This window comes from Lutjanus erythropterus, chromosome 9 (assembly GCF_056507025.1).
Source record: "Lutjanus erythropterus isolate fLutEry1 chromosome 9, fLutEry1.hap2, whole genome shotgun sequence".
In the NCBI taxonomy this organism is placed as follows: domain Eukaryota; kingdom Metazoa; phylum Chordata; class Actinopteri; order Lutjaniformes; family Lutjanidae; genus Lutjanus; species Lutjanus erythropterus.
In genome coordinates this window covers 10734461-10753788 of record NC_139325.1, presented here as the reverse complement: position 1 = coordinate 10753788, position 19328 = coordinate 10734461, and the positions used below count along the sequence as shown (strand labels likewise).

At 38.6% G+C, this 19328-nt stretch overlaps 1 protein-coding gene across 2 annotated transcripts; it reads left to right on the top strand.

Annotated features, from left to right (window-relative positions):
* Positions 1-14818: 14818 nt before the first annotated feature.
* eny2 (ENY2 transcription and export complex 2 subunit) lies at positions 14819-18436 on the top strand. Of its 2 annotated transcripts, XM_084725620.1 has the most exons (6): positions 14819-14891; positions 15117-15170; positions 15395-15472; positions 16904-16974; positions 17603-17677; positions 18129-18436. In XM_084725620.1, the coding sequence occupies exons 3-6, from the start codon at positions 15405-15407 to the stop codon at positions 18200-18202; spliced, it is 288 nt and encodes a 95-aa protein (XP_084581746.1). In that variant the 5' UTR covers positions 14819-14891; positions 15117-15170; positions 15395-15404; the 3' UTR covers positions 18203-18436. The 2 variants fall into 2 exon arrangements, with proteins under 2 accessions (XP_084581746.1, XP_084581745.1); XM_084725619.1 differs by lacking the exon at positions 14819-14891 and having other exon boundaries at positions 14901-15170.
* Positions 18437-19328: the final 892 nt, after the last annotated feature.

The window sequence follows — 19328 nt, the reverse complement described above, 5'->3', positions numbered from 1 at the left end:
CATCTATTTCTCAACAGCTTTGAAAAACTCGTCTGAAAACTTAACATAGAAGCATAGGGCCGGCAGTAGCAGCACTGCAGCAGAGGCTCAGTGAGGTAGCCGTCACACACAGGAATAACTATAGGTAGAGAGGCCTGTGCATTAAAGCACCACCAAAAAAGTGTGGCTGCCAAAATGGGCCATACAGCGAAAGCTAAAACGAATAGGTCAGAATGTTCAAGATCAAATAAACGATCCACAGATATTGATCTGCATCTCTGAACATCTTCTCTTGTAAAATGTCAGGCATAATCAGTACAGACTTTGCAAGGATGTTGGAAATCCTTGTCAATACTTAAATTTTAATGTAGTGTTTTCAATGTTTAAAAAGTGTTTGTATTTTGAATATAGTGCTTGAAACTGCTTGAAACTGTAACTGCATTTTCATAATAAATCATTACCTGACTTAATAGTTCACTAATAAAATAAAGTGGATATTGGACAGAGACTGTTAAAATACTGATCAGTTAGATATTGTCTCTTTATAGCATGCCGAGTGTAATTACAGGTGACACATTTTAAAAGATTAAACTTTGTAATGTTTTCCGTTAATTTGTCCCAGACAGAAAATGCAACTGTCATTGTTTATAACAACAACATCTGATGTGTAACAAAGAAGTGAAATAATCATTTTGAGTCAATGTATATGAATATGTATTTTATTGCAGCTGTAAGTTGATGGAAAAGCTTTAACATACTTTGAAAATTCTTGAAAAGTGCTTGAATTTGATTTTGGAATATTGGCGTCCACCAACATGGCGAATGTGGGGAAAACCAGTGGGAAAAATTTGTCACCTTGGCATCCCTAGTGTGAGTGTGTATGGTATAGCCACCTGTTTCCATGACTTCATAACTGTGTGTGTTATATTGTGAGTGGGGTGACAAATGTTCCTCACCAAGTGGACCATTCATCAAGACCGACTGCCCTTCTAGTTAATGAAGTCAGGGAGGCTCAGCGCACACTGAGCTCTCCTCTCCCACCAGCACGGACAAACAGGAAAGCATGAGCGATCACACTGCTCACACTGCCCTCTCCTTCCTTCTCCCTGTCGGTTCAGCGTCGACAAAAGAGACTCCTCAGCACCGCATCATTTAGGACTGAAGAAGCAGCTGTGGCACACGCTGGCAGTTCAGCAGCAGTCAGATACAGCGGCTCGTTTCAGACCCAGATTCTGGGATTTTCTGAGCTCAATGATGATGGGGAAGTAAGCACCTTTGTAATATGAGTCACACACGGAGAAGAAGACTTGGCTCCTAAAAAGTACACATTTGAGAGTAAAAAAAATGACCTACTCTTTCCACTCTTCATAAAAATGAATGTTGCTATCATGATATGAATCACTATGAGTTATCATCTTAAAATACAAACTATGATACAAAATGGAAATATTTTTAAAAGATAGAGGGATGAATTGCACATATTTTATGTAAACATCGATTTCTATTTTCTGAGATGTACAGAGGTTAAAACAGATTTCTAACAAGTGTTGTGCAGTGATGCAGAAAAATCCAAATAGCTGTCTGTTACTTTAAAAGTTTTTCATGCTCACCTCATTTCCCGTCTCACCAAAACATGAGATTGATGTTTATCTTTGCTGGCTAGCTTTAGCGAATGTGCATGGATGATGTTTATGTGAAAGTTTCTATGAGGCAAGTCCTGGCATTAAAATGGCTTCAACCCTGCAAAAGGAAAGGCAACAACTGCTAAACTTGTTTATGTTTGATGAAGTGCAATATATCACCTGTTCACCTGCTTTACATTCGGTTTTTGCAGGTCCACGCAAGAACTGTTCATAAGATTAATTGCTCAGCAGCCACACTTCATTAATTTTATGTGGATTTTGAGGTCTTTTAGTAAACCAGGAAGTAAAGCACTGTACAGGAATTCTTCACAGGGGGGAGTGCTTCTTCTGGAATGCTGTGTAGCCTGCAACCACTGGGGCTAAGCTAGTGGTTAGTGGTCAGGTAGATCTGCCACCCATCCCATATAATATAGGATTGTCCTGTACTGAAAAATAGAAATGTACTGCCCCTCATTAAATTAATACAGGGTGTAAAATGTCCTGTATTTTCATGTACACCCTGCTGTACTACATATAATGCATTTTCTCATGCTTGGAATGACATGAGAAATAATAAAACCAAGAGAGTTTCACAAGACATAGTGGAGGACAGTTAAATCAGAATAACACAGCAGTTGTCTGTCACTCCATGTCATTGTCACCTTGGTTACAGAGACTGAGACAGTGAATACCTCCAGCCCGTAAAAAGAGAGAGGCCTTTAAAACACATACCATGGCAGACAGACCACGAGTGGATCGCCCCTGTCAGTGGTAATGTACACAAGGCAAGCTGTACAGTTTGTAATAGTATGTTCTGTCACTTATGGTGGACATGGTGGCCCACCTTCAGCAACATTCACTGGGGGGGCTCAAGTTTCCACTTCTGAGCAGCACAAGGGCAGAGGGCGCAGAGTGGTTCTGTGTTTAGAGTCATCCTCGTGACATTCTACAGATGGACAAGTTGACAGTTCTCTGAGGATGTCAGTGTGTGTGTGTGTGTGTGTGTGTGTGTGTGTGTGAGAGAGAGAGAGAGAGAGAGAGAGAGAGAGAGAGAGAGAGAGAGAGAGAGAGAGAGAGAGAGAGAGAGAGAGAGAGAGATCAATAACCCACTTGGTGGAAATTAATCTGATAAAGGTTTGCTATCCTCTCCTTCTGATAACTGTTGGACTGAAGGTTAAAATTACATTCATCTTATATGTAGGCCCATTTATAAGTTATACCACCTAAATAAATGAACAATTTGTTTGTTACTCCACATGTCCTTCACTCTGGAACAGACTGATCTTTATTTCAATGACTACATCCAAGAGAGATTCCTCAGCAGTTTTACAACAAAAAAGGAATTTATTTTCACAAATAAGTGATCTACAAGTTCATTTGCTATTCATTTATCAGTGGGGTCTTGATTTTTCCAAATATACCAAATTTTTACATACCAAACATTTTGCCCACATCTATGATATGTTTTAATCCTTAATATAGCCGATGCAACTGTGCTTTGATTCTTCATTTCCTTTTCATTCATGGTAAGAGTTTTTGAAATTGGTGCACATAAATTTACCAGACTACAGGTCTAACCCCAAACCCAAAGCTTGTGTGATTTGTGTCCCATGGGCAAGGGGCCATTGGCAAGCTCTCCCTTATTTTTCCAAATTGAAGGTGGCAACCCTAACGGTCAGTAAAGTAACCCCATACTATGGACAAGGTGCTTGTTAAACCACAATGTCTCATTTTCTGTTTGTTGAAAGCAGAGGATACGACCTGTTTGTGAGGTACCTTTGACTGAGCCATACTGAGTAATGAAACACTTCCAAGTAACTACAGTAAAAGTAATGTAATTACCTTTTGTCAGTGAGTTTTCTAAGATGAAGGTCAGACAAAGATTAAAAGATCATGCAGAAGAAGAGCTGGGAGCTGTGATGCTGTCATGGCTGATGCCACCTATAGAACCACAAGCTTCATGTATCATCTGCAGCAGAGGCCTGATTTTATGTTTGTCTCAGTCATGGTAATGCAACACACACACACACACACACACACACACACACACACACACACACACAGACGCACACACACACACAGATGATCCTCTGGCTTATCGGACTGCCAAACGATGATCGATGATGCCATTTGATGCTGGAACAGGCTCAGCAGTGTGTTTGCTGAAAAAGACACAGGTGTGTATCCTGAGGACAGAGACGAATGACAAAACATAGTGATTGCTTAAATATTTATACTGTAGATTAGTCTAACAAACAAGTTCATTTTTTTGTGGAGGAATTCATTTGTGGGCAAAAAGTACAATTTACTGGAAATGGCAACACCAAATTCAGTTTGCAGCATAGAGGAGATTACAGGAGACTGGGGAGTGTTGTAACCCAGGGTAAATTGTGACACTGTCAGTTTGATCAATTCGAAGTGCTATAGTGATCAGTATTACCTATACATTCAAGCCAACATGCTAAAACAGTTAGCTATGTAATGTCTGCGCAGGGATAGTTATAACACTTCATTAAATTGATGAGAACTTCTGCATTGTGTGCATGGAAACACTTTACAAACTCAAGTCAAACAGGAAGTGTGGTCAAGCGTGTACATTATCAGCTCTAGGCCCACACAGCCCACAACCATCTACATTTTTCATAGCTGTGACAGTCATTGAACCCTCATTCCATATCCAGATATAGTGGGGGGGTTGTCACTCTGTATTGATCACTGGCGTAAGCCTGGAGGAGATCATGCAACCGCTGTGTGCACGCATGTGTGTGATCAGCAGAACTGGGGTTCATCCGCAGCTTATCTTGAATACTGCTAGATCCATCAGCCAGCCATCAGATTTTTTTTTGTGCAACATGATATCTCAAGAACGCCTTGTGGGAATGTCTTCAGACTTTGCACAAATATATCCACTTAGGTACTGGTGCTCAAACAGAAAGTGTTACTACCTTCCCCAGTCTCCCCTACAATATGTCAGAAGCCTATGGCGAGGAGTGAGGAGGGACGCAAGGTGGTGAGAGTGCTTCAAATTTCCGTCCTCTGGAGACCTCTGCAAAAATGCTGTTCGCTGGGTTTTGGCAAAGTCTGAAGAGCAGATGGCGATTGGAAACGATCCCTCAGAGACTAAACTTGGGTGACACCGGAGGCTCCACAGTCAGGAAATGGAAAGTCTTAAATATTTCTGGCGGCACGACAAGGATTAAAATGAGTTTTAATGAGCATCGCTTCAGTGTTAATTTATCAGTGGAATTAGTTGAAGAAATTATAAATATTGTATGATGGACAAAAGAGCACTGATTTTTTGCCCCTGCTGCCGTTTCCTTCCCAGCATCCACTATTTACAGTGCTTGTTAAGAATATATCATAGGAAAAGATAATTATTGCCTAGAAATCTCCCCAGTGGAACACAATAGGTCAAATAAAATGTGCTCTGCTCTTCACCATTTATATGTCATCACATTAAGATGTAAATGGCAATTTGTGGACTAGTTATTACTGGGTGAATGCAGGTGGTTCCCACCCCTACGTTTCCTGTTGTATCTTGTAAGGATTTTCCCTGCTAACCCTGCCAAGTGTGAAGAGCCATATATCTGTTATTAGGACATCAGACACTGAATTGACTTCTTAGGGTGGGAATGGCTGTCAGCTAGAGGGCAAAGTCATAAAAACAGCCAATTTAATGTGGACACCCAATTTAGAGTTTTAGGATGGGGGTCTCCGGGGCTCGTGGCCACAGGCAGAGCTCACTGAAGTATCATCGGCCTTTTAGTCTGAGGATTATCCTATGTTTCTTCATGCCTCCTCTCCTTCATGCAGCACGCTCCTCTTTCCAAGTTCTCGCAGGGAAAAATAATTGCAGCTTCACATGAAACAAAGCCAGGATCCTCACACTCTGCTCATGAATAACACTACCACACTGCCTCATCTTGAGATTTATGATTACCCGATTGTAAAAAAAAAAAAAAAAGCATTCAAATGAGGATCCCTGCAGACTGTTGCTTTGCTGGGAGTGCAACACATCTCTTCTGCAGAAATAAAAGTGCTAACTAGAACCATGTAGGGTTCTTCAGCTTGTCCCCACAGAAGAACGCTTTTTGACTCCTAGTGGAACTTTTTTTTTTGGCTCCTTAAACTGTCTCTGGGGGTTATACAAAACCTTTCTTACTTCTAAGGATGCTAACAAGAACCCAACCAGGATGTTCTACCAAGAACCCTTCCGTATTGTAAGGGTTTCATATAGAAGCCACAATGGGGGATCTAAAAATCTATGAAAAATTATATATTAGGGTTTACAACCCTTTCGTCTCCTGGAAGTTCTATGAAGAACCGTATTGTATTATAGAGATGAGGCACAAAACTGATTGAATCTGATTGATTGTACATCATGATCATCTATCATTTTCACAGTCAGTTACCATTACCATTGTTTAAACTGAGATATATTTCTTCCAAAAATGGTCCTTGGGTTTTTAACAGAATTCCTAGTGTTACAAAGAACCTTTGATAAACCTTGTGTTTAAAAAGGCCTCTACAGAGGCGAATGGTTCTGGGTGGAAACCTCAGCCCTTCAACAACAAGCCTTTTGGAGCCCTTATTTCTAAGAATGTAGCTGTTCAGCAGCCTCGGGCTGCTTGAGGAAAGATAACAGTGGTAATAGGCTGATACTATGTCAATTGTAGAGGGGGAGGGAGAGCAGATAAGGAGTGTTTGAGAAGCTGAGAGTGGGCGGGAACTTCTTTATACACCTTGTTGCACTGAGGCCCTCACCTTTCGACACAAAGGCACATCTGCTCCACTAAACTAAAAAGGCGTCTAAACAGCTCAGATTATGTCTGAGGTGCACAAACGATCACCAGCAGCAATAAAACCCCTCTCTAGCTCTCTCCTCATCGTGCAGGCACACTGTCAGCAGAGAGGTGGATAATTAACCAGAGCTCCTCACACCCACGCAGACAGACAGACAGACGAGTTTCCTCTGTGTCATGTAGACCTTCGCTCACATAGAAGGCCATTACTCTGCCCAGAGCAGGTAGGGCATCAATCAGTCTGTCATGAGGTGATGCAGGGGGAGGCATTTCCCACTTGAACATGAGAGGAAGCCCCACTAAATTCCACTCTCAGACAGACAGGGAGTAATTCTTGGCCAGACTTCAAAAGGCTGATTCTCTTATTTGGGCATGACATTTTAAGTCCCGCTCAGGCGCACGCATTATATTTAAAAGCTTCCCTATCTTGTCACTTTTCTTTAAAAGGGTTTTGGGACTTTTCTGACCAGCTGTCCTGCAGGGAGAATCTGTCTAAACGTGACCCTAGTGGTGGATTTTAGGGAAAGCAAGTGAAACAGAAGCAATTAAACTTATGCAGGCGACCAGAAGTCAGTAAAAATGATTAATTAAACAGAGCAACTGAGCAGAACAGGGGTGGTAGTCATGTCACAGGGTATTTCATAATAAGGTTTGGCTCTTTAAATTTGAGACTTTTCAAAACTTGGTCAGACTCAATAAAGTTCTGGCTTATTAATTGTGCACGACTCGTACTCGCAGCATCTTTTGAGATTTATTCACTGGACTGAGACAGAGGAAAACCTCATTCGACACATTGTCTCTTCTTTATTTTTCCACTTCTCTTCTTATTTTCGATCCTTAGCCTGATTAAAAAGTTTGCACTCCAAGATTGTTTTATTAATTTTTAACACCAAGGTTTGGTTTCTTCAATTACATGTGCAAAAAAAAAAATAAAAAATCTCAGCGTTATAACATGTGTCCTAAAAGTGCTCATTTATATCCGCTCTGTGGAGCTACATCTGCAGGCTTTTACTATCTTATATATGAATAAAGCCAGAATCCATTTGTGATCCACAGCGTTCAGCCATGTCTAGAAAGCAGAGAATATTCTGATCATGAAAAAAGCAAGTCAAGATGACTTGACATCCAAAGGGCTTTGAGGTTGAAAAGATCTAACTGCCAAGAAAAAAGGGAAATGTTGCTTGCAAATGATGATTAAAGTTAAATGATAGATATTAATGTGTGATGCTTTGCCCTCGGCATGGAATTAAAAAAGGATTTTAAAAAAAGTAGGAATACATTTATACAGTTCACCTCAAAAAGACAGCTGGAGGCGTACTTAAAGTAATCACTTATTTACCAAATGAAGGACGAAGACCTTTCAGCATTTCCTTGCAAGACAGTTATCATGTCGTTCATGAGTCCAACAATTCTTAATAATGCAAAACAAGCAACAGAAGGCAAGTTTGAATGATGTATTTGTTACTCAAAACCTGTTTATTTCTTTGTTTATTTATTAGATTCCCATTACCTACTGTGTTATTACAGCAGCTACTCTTCCTGTGAGGATAATAACAGGTGGTCAAAGGCTTCAAAAGTCCTCACTGACTTTCTTTTATACTGAAAAAACAGCTCTACTGGAAAGAAGCCACTTATTCTTAAATATAATCACTTTGTCTTGTTTTAAGAAAAAGAAAATTGTCAGTTGGGTAAACCAATTTTGCTTGGCTAGAATTCTCAAAGCTAGCTTATAAATCTAGCCACTAAATGACCCTAATGGGCCTTAAAACTTATTTAAGAAATACTTAAAATGAGAAATTTGGTCTCCTCATTTTGCTTAATTTAAGATTTGCAGTTAGCAAAAATCTAAAAGTTATCATAAGACACATTTCCGTCTTTTGGTTTCTTGATTAAACTGACTTTAAGAATCTATACCTTAATATAGATGATGATGATGATGAATAATTAACAAAAAAGCATTTAAAAAAAAAAAAAATAGAACAGCTATAATGTGAAATGTGAAGCCTGCACTCACACTTGACAATGAGTGCCAATAAATCGACTCAAACTTTGATAGGTATCATTTCATAAGATTCTTAAATTGAGAAGATGTGGAAGTGGTCTTATTCTTAAAAATAAGAAAAACAATCTTGTTCTGCTGGGATATTATGCAAACCACTGTTGTAGCTTGTCATTGGTTAAATTTAGATCAACATTAGCTGTAATATCTTATTAAGACAAAGTTAGATATATTTTCTGAAAATTAGATTATTTTTCTGATGCAAAATTTACATGGCAAGATTATTTGTCTTTTTACTCAAAAAATAAGACATGTATTGATAAATTGAATGAGCAGAATCTTCAGTGACTGAACCAGTACCTTTGGCATCAGAGCTCCCCTCACTGGTGACTGACAGTGTTGACATTCAGACATCGGCTCCTGGGGGTCAAACAGTGTGGAGCCGACAGACTATTCATTGTTGCAATGAAATTTTGTGTGTGTGTGTGCAGAAGAAAGGAAGTCAGGTCCACACACTGCTGCTCATCAAGCTGGGACATTATTGCACTGCTCCTGACTGACCTCAGTTCAGCCTGAAATAATTAAGTACTTCAGTCTGTTGCTGGTTGAAATTGTTTTCAGGTTGAACGTGATGTAAACACGGTTTAGAACCACAGCGGATCACAGAATCATACTTACTTTTAACTGAAATATGAATGCTACTTTGATGAGGTGTTACAGGTGATCCATTAGATCAGACAGGTCAAAACTAGAGATGAGTCAGGCAAAGGCAAATTAATCCAAACAAATCAGCAAAATCCAAAGTCCATATAACTGGCAAAAGTTAAAAAACATGAGGAAAGAATAGGGAAAACACAAAGGCAAGGATGCTTGACTGGAGATGAAAACAACCTGGCCACTAAGGAGGTAAAGACACAGGACTAAATACACAGGGAAGCTAATGGGGGCAAGTGAAAACAATCTGTAATATAGAAAGGAAGAAAAATACAGGAAATAAAATGTCAGAAACAAGAAGAAAGACAAAAACAAAATAAAACCGCAAACCATGACATTCTGATTCAGGTAATCCAAAAATTTATTATGTGGCAACCGACAAAGATTTGCAAAGTTTTGAATAAAGTTTTTTGTGCTGTAAATTTTAGGATAGTGTAAATTGTCTAATTCTCAAAATAATAATTCACCCTACTCTCCCCTCCTTGTTAATCTAACCCAAACAAAGCAGAGCTGAATTTCACTCAGTTTTTCCTCTGAGCTCCCTTACAGTGTGATGGCAGCCAAAGTGGGGATTTATTCATCTTGTTTTGTAGCTAACTACTGGACCATAAGATTCTTCATTTTAAGACAAACAAAACTTTTCTATGGATGTCAATTTTTGAGTCACAACAAAGGCAAAAATGAGACCTTCAACAGACTGAAGGAAGGATTTTTAGTAACAGGCCAGAGGAAGTGGAAATCAAACAGGCACAGTCGATTCTTAGTTCAAGCTGATTTATTCATGTGTGGACAGAGTCTCAGTGCACAGATGTGCTACTCCTTATGCAGTAAGTGCATATGGAGTGGTGTGTGTGTGTGTGTGTGTGTGTGTGTGTGTGTGTGTGTGTGTGTGTGTGTGTGTGTGTGTGTGTGTATGTGTGTGTGTGTCAGTGTGTCTGTATATGTAACTGTGACAAGAGTCTTGTAGGTGTGTATGTATACATGTGTGGTTAAAGACCATCCCGACTCTTTACCATATAAAGTCTCATTCTATACCTCTTTACATTAACGAACATAAATTAACACAAGGCAACATTCCTTATCCTTACATGGACACACTCAGACTCACACTCAACCTTATTAGCTGAAAAACTCTACACATGTGAAACACAGACAGTGAAAGAAAAGTGTATATAGCTTATAAAAATATATAGAAAATGTAAAAGTTAATGAAATAATACTAATTCAGACAAAAACCTATCACAGACTATTAGTCTTGTTTTTAGCCTAGCAGTTGTTGATCGCTTGTATACTTTATTTAATCAGGAAGTCACACTGAGATCAAGATATTGGAGACTTTTATAGATAACAAGATTAAAGTACTGATCTCATCTGACAGAAAGAGGAGGCTGACCAACCTTTTGGCACAAAATGCAGTGATGGTTGCCATACCATAATAAATCTAAGAGCTGAGTGAATGACAGCATCTAGATATTTATGATTAGAGGCAGGAGCATGTCTATAAATAATATCACTGTTGACTAAAAAAGGAGAGAATTTTCTTCTATAATCTGTTTTTCCCCCTCAAAAAGGGAAACAAGACCTGTCCCTATGCAAAAAAAAAAAGTTGTATCCTTAATTTGCGACTTAAATTGTCCCTGTGTGTTTTAAAAGTACTTGCAGTTAAGAGAAGTGAGGAGTTGGCAATCAATGGCAGTATAAAACAACATTTTTCAACATTTTTCAAAAATTGTGGATCAATGACAAGAGGTCATTGAGCATACAGTCATAAATGTGCTCAAAAAATATTAGGGGGATGAACTAACATGCAATGCGAGATTAGCTGTGGACAAATACACACAGGGACACACAGACAAACACACAAACAGGGGCCATCTGTGGGTTGGGCACTGGGTTACATACTGGCAGAGATGGCAGCTCTTTGCCCCTCACTGCAAAAAGATGGCTAAAAGTTCCTGAAAAATCTGTCTAAAATCTCACACCAAGTGAGTGAGAGCTTGTTTTTGGAGATTCCCTTTTTAACTTGAAGTGATCATTAAATTTATTAGGCTGACTTTTTCTACATGGCGGTGCACTCTGCCAGCCTTGTGTGGGGTCGCGGCAGCAGCCTTTGAATGTGAGCACAACATGGAATCTGTCTCAGCTCAACACAATGGCTTTGAAAACACCACCTAACCTGTTTTAATGAATTTAATTTGTTTATAATATGAAGAATTGTAAAATATCTCTTCCATGAGGCTGGTTAGCAGTGACACATCACAGACAATAAACTTGGCATTTCATCCTTGCAGCTGTTGTGAAGGTGAAGGTCAAGCTGCATGCAGCATACGCAAATTATATTATATTCATTATAATACCACCAGATAATAGACTAAAGTGCTCAAGTTTTGAACCCACAGTTCTCCTTGTTGACTATTTGCCTGGAATTGGCTATGACAATGTGTTTCGGCAGAAATTAAACCTTAAAAACAAGTGCATTTCCTGGAATGGTGAGCTTCTATTCCCAGGATAAAAAGTGTCTATTTTTTGTGAAAAATATTAAAATCCCTTCTCCTTATTTAATGCCCCCGACTCCTCTTCCTGCATAAACATGATCTTCTGCCACAATACTGGTTGAAAATGATGAGGCCAGTGTCACCTTTATGTACAGACCTATAAAAATGCAGTATGTAGTGTGCCTTGCCCAGGTCACAGGTGAACAAAGTGGCCATTCATCTTGGTTTTCTGTTGTCAGCTCTGCCATTTTCACGGATCTGTGAATAAACAGCAGTTTTAAAGTCTCACCATCTGAACTCTGATGTTGTCTCTGCAGGACATTAACATTATTGTTTTCTAGTCATTCCCGTGTAGCTTTCAGTTTGTTTCACATTGGTATTTTGCAGGAAAACAAAATTAAGGTTTCAGTTATGATCTGAACCCCAGCAGGTTTTTGCTCCTTCATAATCCCTCCAGGGCCTGATGCAGAGCAGCATCCCTGCAGCACAGTGCTGCCGTAACAGACTGGTGATGGTTTGAATGATGCTCTTCTAGCGCTGCATGGTGTTTACAAAGCTTAGACAAGAGATACAATTCATAAAAAAGCACAAAAAGCTTCCTCTTCCAGTTTATTTCAAAGTCTCTGGCATAATTTCCAACAATAGCAGTGTTGTCTGAATTGTTTTCCACAGTTGACTTTAAAGCCACCAGCCCGTCTCATTCCCAGTTTGTCACACACACTTCCCCTTAGCGACTCATACAGACAAGCATGGTACACATCAGCGGCTGAGAGTGACGAGCCAGTCTTTCAAAGTGACTTCAATGTAAACCCATTCACGGGTGTATGAGATGCACTGGGCCTCCAGTGTAGTATAAAGAGAGAAAAAGTCTTTGTCTAGCGGAGGTGGGGTGGCTGGATGGCTCAAACAAGCATAGGACTTTTCACTAAGGATGCTGGGGTTTGTGTCCTATGTGCAAACCAAGACCACCCCAGAGCACCCGTTCTGTATTTTACTATAGCTCCTGGGAGCACCTGTCATTTTAAAATCATTCCTGGTGTATTCAAGCAAAGAAAAAGTCCTGAGCTTTGTGTTATAGATACTTTGAATTGTCATCAGTACTGGAACTTTCAATTCATATTGTAACACTGAGATCTACTATGTTTTTTTTTTGTTTTTTTTTGCTGGGACTTTTCTGCCTCTCATTCCCATAGATAGGTGCTGTTTTCCAGGGCAAAGTGCAGCAAAGAGTCGGTAGGGACAACTGACTGTGATTTTCTAAAGTGTGGGACATTTCTTTTTTATTTTGAAAGCCCAGCTATCCAGTGATCCAGTAAAGGATCTGTTGTTGTCAGTCAAATGTTGACCCAGAAAGCAAACAGACAGAAATGTTGTGGATCATATTCGTTATAAAACATACCTGAAGTTACTTTCTTCTCCTTCAGGTAGATTTAGATTCACTGTTTACAGCAGTTTTAGTTAAATCAAACTTGGTCTAAAAAACTATACAAGCTACATTTTTTATGTTAAATTAAAGATGAAATTGTGTTTTTTCAATCAAAAATAACTTGGGATTGTCTTTCTGTGGTCACAGAATCCTGTTGTCCTTCAGAGCTGCCACACGTCTCTAGCAGCCTCCCTCAGAGATTCACCTGCACCAACTCAGTTTCTGAATGTGACTTCAGGCACTGTAGCACATTATCAAGGGTACGATCAGCATCGGACAGTTTGGAGCATTAATACAGAACAAATAGCCATGACTCAGTTCCTCTGGGCTGCTGTGCACCACACAACACCGTCAGCTTCAGTTTCACATCACGCCACATCACCAAACCCACATCACAACTCCTGCTGCATCTGGTTTTCTTTTCTCCGTCCAAGAGAAACACTATTCATTTTATCCATCATTTTCACTTTGATAGTTTTCATTACTTGATCATTTTGGATTCATTTTAAAATTTACCAAAAGTCTTGTTTGTTATTTTGGTCAGCGTGACATTTCTGCAGCTGACAGTTTTATGCTGTTGTGATCCAGATGTTCATTATATCTGAATTGAAACCCTGCAACCTAGTAATTTTACACTTATTTAATTTCATGTGGATCAGAGGTGCAACAGCTTTTCCTGTTTATGCTTACCAGAACCTCTGGTTTCAATCTTCTTTTTAACAACAAGACAGACTGCTATAATTCATGTTTTTCCCCTCCATGATTCATGATCGATTGAAGTTTGGAGCAAATAAGTCTCAATGTGACAGTGACTGGTAACTCTCCTCCACAGCCATTTCTCATGTTAATATATAATGTATTTAATTTCCCTTTTCTTGGAAACTGAGGGAAAACAGACTTGTGTTATGCCTTGTTGACTGGCAGCCCTGTGTCTAAATCTATGCCCTTGAGCTTCAATTATGTCATTCGTCCTCCGATTTACCTTGTAATCTTTATGAATGCTCTTTAGATATATCAAACTCAATCAAACAGACTTTATTTATACTGCAGAAGACATACATCAAATGCAAATCAAAGTCCCAAACAAAAAAAGAGCTAAATATTAAAATCAAAACATTAAATAAAACACTGAACTAGAAATATATATATAAAGAATACAAATTGAAAGCATATAAAAAAGGAGATAAAATAAGCAGTAAAGTTCATGTTAAAAATGTGTGTTTTAAGTTAAGTTTTAAAAATATCCACACTCTCCCCTGCTCGCCAACTTAGTCTGAGAAGCAGGCTCATACAAGTGGTATTCATAGAAGAGGCCTGGAAACAGTGTATGTGGAAATAAAGAAAATAACACTTCATTCAACCCCCACTGAGTGTGTTTGCTTCAGTCAGAACACATCTATAAATACATGTACAAGAGTAGTTACCAAATAACCAACCAAACACTGTAACCTTGGTGTGATGTACACATCTATCCCACTGTGAAATACTTATCAAACAGCTAATGTATCATTTGAGTGTTTTCTTGAAGAAAAGAAATCTGTAGAATTTCACTCACAAAATAAAGACACGCAGCAGGTGACAACCCAGTTACTGTATTTCTACACACACATCCACATCCACACACACACATCTGTAAGATGCAGAAAATGCCAACAGCAAGTGAGTAGATGTGTTAATGTGAAATACAACCTGATATAATCCTTTAAGAGGAGGTTAGAGGTTAGAGAAGAACTGGCTTTGATTAAAAGTATTAACCAACACTGCCGCCGTGTGGTGTAACAGAAAATTGCATGTAATTGAGGCGTAGGAACCATTGAACCCTCAATGTTTCCAGTCGGAATGTGATATCTGATGGTAAAAAACCCTGAAGTCAAAAGCTCAGTCTCTCTTTTTTCTGCGTTATATCAGCTAACATCACAATTTTGAGGCTAAATTGTCTAAAGCGATAGTTAAATGTATAGTTTAGCTCACAGCGACTGTTGAATTTTGTAATGTTTGTTGTAAACATGTCTGCCGTGTTTTCAGCACCAACTGACGTGATTTCATCTTAACTTTTTTTTTTTTTTATGTGCGCCACAGTCTGACGCCGCTGTGGTAAACTGAAGACCTCTTTTATTCATCCTTCTCTGGCGTGTAAGTACATTTACATGACACTATCTTCCAGTTTAGCCAATGAAGCTTCGTTAAACACTGACATGTAAAACGTTACTGTTCAGTATGGTAGACACTTTTATTGTTTAGAAAAGTTTAATGCAACATTGCACGAGCAGATTCTGCGTAACGTCGTGTTAAACTTTGCTGCGCCAGCTTTACGTTATATTTGCTGCATCGACATGCTGTTATTTCTCTGCCTGCAGATAAAAGACTATGAGTAAAGAGACCAGAATGAGGGCTACTATAAACCAAAAGCTGACAGAGATGGGGGAACGAGAGAGGTAAGATAAAACAACAGGTCGTTTAAGTTTTTGAACAATGTTGATTGAGGCTATTATTTTGTATCTATTGTATTATGTTGTATTTTAGTGCATTATCCCTTCTTATATCCTGTGTCTGCAACTTATGATTCAGATAGTCGTATCATACCTGATGTCAGTGGTTCCCACCCCCTTATTCTTTTGGTGCAGTCAAAAATAAACGATTAATTCCAAAGGTTTGCTGTCCAAAATAAGCATCAATTTAATTGTTTCCATTCTTGGTGCCTTAATGTATCATTTAAATTATTTTTGTATACAGACTTTTATATATATATATGGCATAAGTCATGAGTACTGAACTGAAGTGGCTCCTCCAAGCCACGAGGAAAACTGATGTGCTATCACACATTAATTTTTCTGACATGCAAAGACGCATCACTGGTGCGTAGTTATATTATTTTTTTTTTTGCAGCCAGTACTGATGACCAATAAGTAACAGCTTCTCATGTTCAGTACCAAAAAGATCATTTCACATGTTTGCATTTTGACAAGAAGTGTATATAATCTGTAGTTTATGCACATCTGAGGATAAAAAAAAGTCTCAGATCTAGTCAGCAAAAATCATGACTAAAGATTCCACAGCTCTGACCAAACCAAGTCTAACAATATGACAACAAAAACAAAGAACTGTTTTGACTAAATTATCATTTATTTTCTCTAGAAAAGTACCTAAAAAACTTCACAAATATACTAATGCTTTTATAGTGCCTGTGAATTCAAATTAAGTTCCTGGACATAATCTGTCGAATCAGATGTGAATGTGGTCGATATTTATCAGCTAATTTATGGCAAAACCAGTACAGACTGATAAAGCTGTGATAGGCTCATATTGGCCAATAATTTATCTGACCTGATGTTTAATATGCATCCCGAGTAATTCTGTCAACATAACAGAGAATGCCAATAATCAGTAAATAAAATAAGTAGCGTTGTAATCAAAGCTGCAATCAAATGGAACTTGTGAGCTCATGGTTACAACATGGGAAGTCATGTCTGATATGCTTGGTGATCCTCGCTGTTCTCTTGTCATCTAGCTTTTTTCCAAGAAATGTTGACCTTCAGTGTATTTCAACACAATGCAGAGACAGACATAAAATTACAAGACAAACTTTATATGACTGAAATTACAATAATTGAACTTAACATCCACTGGAAAATGGACTCCCCTGACCTCCACCAGTTCTAAAAATGTCAGCAAACACGTTAGAACTTGTTAAACTTGTAGTACCACAAGTGGGGGACGATTATGAACTCTTCTCATGAACATGGTTAATACAACCCCATCTGAAGGCAGCACAAGGTGAAGATGATAACGGATGTTTTTAATAACCTAATAAGCACAAAACAAACACACCTGCTACACTGTTACATGTTTTTGCATCTCATTGCCAGACTGAAAGAGTTACTGAGGGCTAAACTCACTGAGTGTGGATGGAAGGATCAGATGAAAGCTCACTGCAAAGGTACAAATCGCAGCACTGTTGTAACAACACATAGCATAGATATACTGTAGTCATTTTGACATGAAATAGTTGTGTAAAACAAAGGTTTTGCCACCGATATTAATTAAGGTTCCATTATATTCAGGTCAAACAGAGTCAGAGTGCTGCTGTTTGTGAATGCTGACTCACTGGAAAGGCTCCGCTACACTAAATGGGACAATACCTTAACTAGAATCATTGTTAATTCCTGTGTCGACCCTACTATTTCATATCAATATGGCTGCTGTGAAAAAGTATATTGATTGACAGCCAAAGAACTGAAAGTTTCCCTCGTCTTCTTACTCTCTTGTGAATCTCTACTTTGAAGGCCTAGTTTTATTGCTTACATAACTATGAGCTAGATTCAGACATATTTAGAGAGTTTAAATTATAGATGAAGAAATCAGCATTTTTATTTACTTGTCATTATTCAAAGTAGGTCTTTTTTACATCACTGTTTACAAATCACATCATGTACACAAATCTTTCACAGCATCATAAATCATTTGTTAACAAATGTATTAACACATCTGTCAATCAATATGATAGTCTCATACATACATACATATAGTATTTGATTTTTTTAATATCATCTACTGTTTTTTTGTAGAAGTAATCAAAGAAAAGGGCTTGGAGCACGTCACTGTGGAGGATCTGGTGGTGGAGATCACTCCTAAAGGAAGAGGTATCTTAACTTGTATATTTGATGGTGTAACACATGCAGTGTAAAACTGTCTCTTGTCAGATTTTGTGCAGCTTTCATGGCTGTGCTGTTCTCATCTCTCCTGCTACCAACACTGATTTCTAAAAATCCTCCCTAAAAGATCACATTGTTAAGTACATGTTATTTGCATTTAATTTTGTTTAGTTTATAGTTGAGTTAAAAACAGAACACTTGTGCTTTTTGTACAAGAAAAGCCTTTTTCTAAAGTTAGCATTTTGCCTCCATCATATCAGGACACAGAGTTTCTTCACCGACAGCAGCCTCAGTAGGAGGTGGTGCAGTCATGAGATGTTATGTTTCCAGTAAAGGATGTGGGTGTCAGCATATACATGGAAGTTTTGCAGCACGACTTGCATTAGACTGCGACTGTGTGAAAGAAAAAGTCCTAATCATGAATTTTTCTCTCTTGCAGCCCTGGTGCCAGACAGCGTCAAGAAAGAGCTTCTCCACAGAATAAGAGCCTTTTTAGCTCAGCATGCCACCTAATTTTAACATTTCCTAAGACCACTTGCCTATAATACTGTCATGATACAGAATATTTTTAATGAATTGATTTACTTGAATTTTAAAGATTTTCTTTTAATTATCTTGAATTTTCAGTGGTATACTGACACACGCTTAACTATTTGGTTGTGTGTTTTTACTAATTCTGTTTCTAAAGTTACAGCATACTTCATACTTACCTTAAATGCACTTACTTTGCACCTTTATTTGTCCTCTGTGTAAGAAACATGCTGTTTAAATAAAGTGTTGATTTATTGGATTTGAGTGGGCAACATTTTCAATACAATATATCACTAATAATATATAACTTCACTCTCTTCATTCAGACATTTTTGGGACTTTTTAAATGATCATTTTATTGAGGTGTAAGATGTATGAATATTAGTCCTCTTGTTTTCACACTGAAAAGATCTGGTATAAAATATTCAAAACAGAACTAAAATTATTAACATAATGTTTAGAAGTAAGCAACAACATGTCAAATATGTCTTTGTATTGTTTTGCAGAGTTAGTATAGTTAGCATGCTAACCAGTTAGCCACGACCCATTGTTTCCTGTAATACTACTTTGTACCTCAAGTGGCAATAGTCTGAATAGCTCAGGTGTCCACCTGTAGTTTCAGCTGGGATGTGTGTGAGCGCAGGGTTGTTGTGTTCCACAAGCTCCCAGCTTTTATCCTCATAAATAAACAAATCAATCTAACGAAATGTAAGGAAAAGATCAGTTCTTACACCTCTCTATTCAGCAGTCCTGGTCAGAGCTGCTCTGCACTGCATTATTCCCTGTTCTCACACTGGCCTCTGTCAGTGTCTGAGGCTGTGCAGTGCCGGTCTGGCCACGTTCACCAGGAGGCTGCTGAGCTCAGTTCCTTCGCCTGCCCATCTGGTTATGCTGCAGGTGGCCATTCCAGCATCAATCCCTGCCAGTATCCCCTGCTGGGTCTCTGTCACTCTTGGCTTGAAAATTTCCTTCTACAACAGTCCAAAGCTCCTGTGCTAGAGGTGTAAACACTAAGACACTAGCTGCACAGTTAACTGAGCTAACTAGCTAACAGCAGCCATAGCAGTTAGTGGTTACTCTGCTGATATGCTGCCCCCTGTTTGTTCGG